At 33.7% G+C, this 6,035-nt stretch overlaps 1 protein-coding gene across 5 annotated transcripts in view; it reads left to right on the top strand.

The window, feature by feature from the left end:
* Positions 1–1,065: 1,065 nt before the first annotated feature.
* The window catches only part of LOC134273382 (E3 ubiquitin-protein ligase HUWE1-like), a 78,353-nt gene continuing 73,383 nt past the window's right edge, over positions 1,066–6,035 (top strand). For all 5 annotated transcript variants that reach the window (XM_062755579.1, XM_062755577.1, XM_062755576.1 and 2 more), the window contains exons 1-8: positions 1,066–1,126; positions 2,716–2,801; positions 4,002–4,109; positions 4,435–4,551; positions 4,784–4,944; positions 5,416–5,494; positions 5,581–5,643; positions 5,944–6,018. In XM_062755579.1, coding sequence (XP_062611563.1) covers positions 2,757–2,801; positions 4,002–4,109; positions 4,435–4,551; positions 4,784–4,944; positions 5,416–5,494; positions 5,581–5,643; positions 5,944–6,018 — 648 coding nt within the window. In that variant the 5' untranslated portion in view covers positions 1,066–1,126; positions 2,716–2,756. The remainder of the gene's footprint in view (positions 1,127–2,715; positions 2,802–4,001; positions 4,110–4,434; positions 4,552–4,783; positions 4,945–5,415; positions 5,495–5,580; positions 5,644–5,943; positions 6,019–6,035) is intronic.

Raw genomic sequence — 6,035 nt, 5'->3', positions numbered from 1 at the left:
CTTATAGAGTGGGGGGGGGGGGGTCTGGCGATGGGGGAAATCCCACTCTACAACATCGGTATAGGTCGATCATTTTGTGTCAGTGTAAATATATTGTATCAAAAGAATTTGATGTATTGGTAATGCAATCAGTCAAACAAACAGAAATATACGGAAAGAGGGGGGGGGGTCATCGTTGTTGCAGTATGTGCTTGCACGAAAAACACCCCTCACTGCTCAGTGGCCGTAAGTGCCGAGTACTCAGTATAGGACAAAAATTGCAGCTCTCCAGTGGCAAGTGGTGGCGTCTCCACAAGAGGGAAGAAATAAATAAGTAAACAACATACAATTGTTTAATCAATCAATCTTAGTATATAAACGGTCAGACTATATGACTACTTGATTTACCATGTGTGACATTGATAAAATTTAATTATAAGAAGCATATCAAAATAATTAACTGTCTAATATATCCTAAAAAAATTGAGGAAAAAAATGAAGAACATTTGGATCAGCCAATATCAATTTTAGTTCAATTTTTTAAATGTCAATTTGGAATCATATGATAGACACTATAATGTAATATCTTTTTATGCAAAAAGAAATAAAAAAAACCCACTTTTTTTTATCTTTTGAAATAAAAGTATGGGCATCGCATGGCAACTATAATTTTCTTATTCTTAATGAGACCACAATGGATTGACCTTGACTTAACATTGCTTCTTATATGAAAATCAAATGGTCAAATGTAATCTAAATTGAAATTATTTTCTTCTACTTTTAAAAAAGTCATATTCATTCATGTCGTTGACTGAATTTACTTGAGCAATAAATATACTCATTATTGTTATCATAATTTACTCATAATTTGCTCACGCAAACATGGGTATTCCGTTATTATCCGAATTGCAATTTTGTGCGTTGTTTCAAATGGGTCTTAATCTATACTAATTTTTTATTTAGCGGGATCAAATATTGCAATTGAATTCTGATTGAATTAAAGCTTACACAATGTAGAAATCTTATCAAAACCATTGGTACACAAAAAGAAATTACAATTTTTTAAAATGTTATGAGCGACCTTGGAAAAAAACGAGGCAACCATCCATCCGGGCATTGCAAATTTTAACATGGCAGCCGTCTGGAGGTTGGTCATCATTTTTTACAATACGCACTTTAGTCCTTTTGTGAATAAACCTGTTTGTTTGAACAACCACAGAACATGAAATTTATATCAATATATGGAGAAATTGTTTACCTTATAGTTAGGGTATTGTAGAAACGCAGGTACAAGAGAGAATAAGTATCCGCCATTTTCAGTGAAATTGTGTCCGTTGAAAAAAAAGGTGCCAAAGATGGAATCGAAAGATACATCGGTGCATTAATGATAGAGGGCGAACATTTACCATTATTTGAGTTTGTATTTTTATTTTACGAATGAAAAACTCTTGGAATTTGTCATGTTTTGAATTTAAAAAAAAAATCCATTCAAGCGACCACGTGCACTTGACTGGAAAGAGGTGGACCCATGAGTGACCTTATTTTAAATTATTGATTGTGGTAATAAAGTAAATGATTCTTACATGTAGTGCATAAATGATTTAAGATTGTTGTTATATCTGAAGTGTCGTTAGCAGGGTAATTTTTATTGACATAAGCACTCAGTCATCAATTTACTAATTTCTGAAAATTTGATGCACCCTGATTTAAAGTTGAAAACTGGGATGGATGACCAGAGAGCAATAGTGACACTCATAGAAAAGACTGCACAAAACGTTGTGCTCGGTTCTGGATGGATTTCCCCAAACTCTTGCCTCAACTGAAGCTTGATTTAAAAAATTCTTATACCTATATCAACTACTCTCGTAAAGTTGAGGTCTGCATGAGTTAGATAGTCAAGACTCAATTCTTATAATAACACAAACCAGCTTGTACACAATCTCTATTTATGAGATACTCCATGCTCAGGGGATGACAAATCCCATTGACCGACGCCCATAGCTAGTGAATTTTAAGGGTGGGCACTGGGCAAGTGAAATTTTATCAAACTCCTTGTTAACGACTAGCTTTGTGTAAGAGTCAGGTTGTGTATGACTTGACTGGACAACCTGCATGACCATAAGAAAAAATATCTTGCCAACAAAATTAGTAATAAAAGATAGCTGAAATCTTTCATGGTTTTAGTTTCAGTCCCAGGAGAGTTATTAACAATGATTATAAGGAATATAGTTCAGAAATATGTTAGAAACACGTGATTAAATGTTTTTAGATGGCATTTTTTACAACGAGAAGTAAATTGAGAAATGGCACACTTTTATATGCAATAAGTATAGGCTATTTTCTATAAGTGGCACCAGCTCTCTGGTCTGTCAATATATATAGAAACTGGGTTGGTGTCTTTTGGGGTAAAGACCTTTTAAAGAGGGAGAATGTGATAATGAGGCAAGGTTGGTTGACTTGCTAATGTGCAGACAACATTAATGTACCTGACCAGTGAATATTGGTGACTAGATGACCAGATTTGAATCCTGGTATTATCTGTTGTATTTTCTCCTCACCAATTACAAAATTATGAATAAGGGAAATGGCAACTTTTTAAGGGATTTGTAATACTGCAATAAAGTTACCACTCAAAAAATAGTATTGTTTTAAACTGTTCTAGAGCATTTTGAAGTTGGGAAAATTCAGTATATCAGTATGCATTCTCTGAATTATGTGCAACTTTTATTTTGTTAGCTAACCATGATGAAGAGTAAAAGAGATCACAGAAAATAAAAATGAAGATTGATAGAAATAAATTAAAGAAATCAACAACAGAGGTGGTAAGTGGACCTAACCATTACCTTTAAAGTTTGAAAAAATGTAAAAGTGAGGAATAAGATGAATATACACAGAAGTCAGCAGTGATTGGGAAGGGTTTGCGCCACGTGCCATAGTCGCATTGAAGTGAAAAATGGCGTATTAAATCAATCAATCATGGCGCCAAGGTGCGTATTTAATTTTTCGCGATGTTATTTGGGAATATTTTGCATACAACTTTCTTACTTGTTTTACTTTCGCTTTAAATGCAGTCAGTTTAAAACAACAAATCTCATTGGTTGAACCCTGTCAAAAACTACTTCCGGTAAAACGAAGCACTTACATTAGGTACATTACTTCATTTATTTGTATGGTAGGGTTGTTCCCTTTCCAAAACTATTGTAATTTCAACACAAAATATGGGTCAATTATATTCTATGCGAGTTCCTTTGAATTTGCTGCATTGAATAAGTTAAAAATTAGATTTGGTGAATTAAAAACGTTTTTTCTCTCCTATTTCATATTTGTTTGTGTCACTTTGTTATTTCTTAAGATGGCCCTTCAGATTATATTGATGGCCCATTCATTTTCAAAATGGCCCATCCAAAATGTTGACAGTTGCGCCGTAGTCCCATTGACCATTTTGGCCTTCCCAATCACTGAAGTCAGTCCATACTAAGTTTGAAACCATATCCCTCAGGGCTAGCAATTTTTTCTTGGACTCTGTCGTGAAGTACTTGTCCAGTAGTCAAAGGCTATTGGAGAAGTTGAGATTCAACAAGGAGTGTCAGCATAAAAGAGGGTTTTCCCATACAACTGGTTTGGGGCACCCTGAAAATATTTTAAGGGACTTTAAAAATGTAAGGAAAGAATTTTTCCTTATTGAAATTTTCCACTTTTCAAGGTGAATTTACAGTCTCTCAGTATCTGATGATTTAAACATTCTTTAACCTTCACTAACAAAATTTGATTTTAAAATTTATCTTAACAGTTATTTTAAGTGAGTTTGTAGTATTATGAATTTTAGTATCCATGCAAAACAAGCTTTATGACTTATTTAGTAGACAGACATTAATTTTCAGCTGTCATTGGTTAGCTAGCTTCAGTAAGTGTTAAACCCTGATTTAAATGATCACGTTAAAGTCTTTTACTTGTGGGTCAGGTTTTATTAGAAAAGAACATTAAGACGTGTTATTTGATATTTAACACATTAAATGTTTCAGCCTGCTGATTGTCGGGTCCTGATTGAGAAGCTGAGAAATGCTACAGAGGATGATTTATACAAGGAGCTACAGGCCATCACCACGGTCACATCCTGGACTTACGGAAAGGTACAAATCCTAAGATTTTACCAACCATGGGAAATCTCAAACCCAAAATGCACTGAGATGGAAAACATTTAGCACCTCTTAATATTATCAAAACCAGCTAATTATGAGGGATTCTTACAGTAATGGAAATGATCATGTTGATTGAACCGAATTCTGCCAAATTAGATAAAATTTGTGTGGTTAAAATATGAATATATGAATTCAACAGAAAGAACAAAGCAATTTTGCAGCAGTATAAATGATATATATCGTAAGTAACAAATAGAGAATGCTAAGTGCATTGTATCTCTGTTTTATGATAACTACATTTGTATTTTGTTTTCAGTGTGAACTATACCACTGGTCAGATATATTGGACAAGTTTGATGAAATCTTGGAGAAAGCATGTAAGAAAGAGGCCGACAAATGGACTCTGGCCTGTGACCTGCCATCCAATGAAAGGGTAAACAGTTCCTCACCAAATTAATAATTAAAATGCTATCTGTTTATGCTGCATAATGTACTACTGTATTGCAGACGTTTGCATTGTTTAAGATGCATGTAAATTGTATATACTAAACTGTATAAATGTTCAAAAATAAAATGAGAACTGTTGGAAATCTTTATGAATCTTTTCAAATTGTTAAGCAGACAGATAACTTAACTCCAAATGACCAATGTTCTTTTATCTATAGCTGAAGGAGTTACTGTTGTACATCCTGGACTTTACCTCCCTGCTGATTGAGCACAGCTTCTCCAGACACCTGTACAACTCCATGGAGCACCTGACCACCCTGTTGTCTTCCTGTGACATGACAGTGGTCCTGGGGGTCCTTAATCTTCTCTATGTCTTCAGGTCAGTAGTAGAAATACAGGTAACATAACCCCTGTAAAATATATCCTCCGTATTCTTGAAATATATGTTTAGAGTTAATTTTTAAAAAATCTACCATAGTCTTGTTTTATCAATCTTCATACAGTATTTGAAGGAAATTTTAATTTTCTTAAAAACTGAATCTTTGGGTGGAAAAAAAAATATGTTAAAATCTTTGGAATTGAATTCTCTGAGGGACAGAATGAATCTGAATGATTATTTGTGGATGATGAGAAATAAGTAGGTTTTGGTTTTATTGTGCCCCAAATATTTGATGTTTATAAAAGTGTTTTGAAATTGCCATAAATATAAGCTGAGTATACGAGTTTGATAAGTCAAGAAAGAAAATGGTGTGAAGGAGGACAATTCTGTAAAGATAACGATATTAATTTGTTATTGAAACCAAACTATGTTCTTTCACACGTCTTATGACCCACCCGTTCTCCTTTGTAGCAAGAGATCCAATTTCATCACAAGATTAAGCAATGACAAGAAACAGGGACTTCTTGTCAGATTGACACATTTAGCAGAGGTAAGTACCAAACATACACAGAAGTGAACACAGCAATGGCAAGTTGTTTAAGAGCTCAAATAATTGTTTCAAATGTTTGATTGTAGAGCTGGGGTGGAAAGGACAACGGTTTTGGTTTAGCAGAGTGTTGTAAGGATGTACCCATATCTGTAAGTCGAAATGAAGTCAAAATGTAGATATAAAGCATAAAAGTAACCAGTCTGATAAAATTAATATACACAAAGATAAAGATGAGCGTGATAAAAAAACCAGTGTGATTAAAAAACTTTCTTACAGTGAAGTTTATTACATTTTATCATGGTTGTTCACCAGTAGTGATACTTGTAAATTTTCAAACCGTTTGTCTTGCTTTATTATCATATTGATATCAGATGCACATTTCTTATTTCAGCAGTTTGAAAAAAATATCTGTTCCCAGAATAATTTTTCTGTTGTATTTCATTTTGCAGAGCTTTCCTTCAAGTGCAACAACCCTTCATTTCGAGTTTTATGTAGAAAACAAAGATGAAAAGGGAAGTAAAAAGGTTAGATTACATGTATA

This window comes from Saccostrea cucullata, unplaced genomic scaffold, assembly GCF_032062105.1.
Source record: "Saccostrea cucullata isolate Sc308-1 unplaced genomic scaffold, CSIRO_AGI_Scuc_v1 ctg195, whole genome shotgun sequence".
Classification (NCBI taxonomy): Eukaryota; Metazoa; Mollusca; class Bivalvia; order Ostreida; family Ostreidae; genus Saccostrea; species Saccostrea cuccullata.
This window is presented reverse-complemented; position numbering and strand designations above follow the sequence as displayed.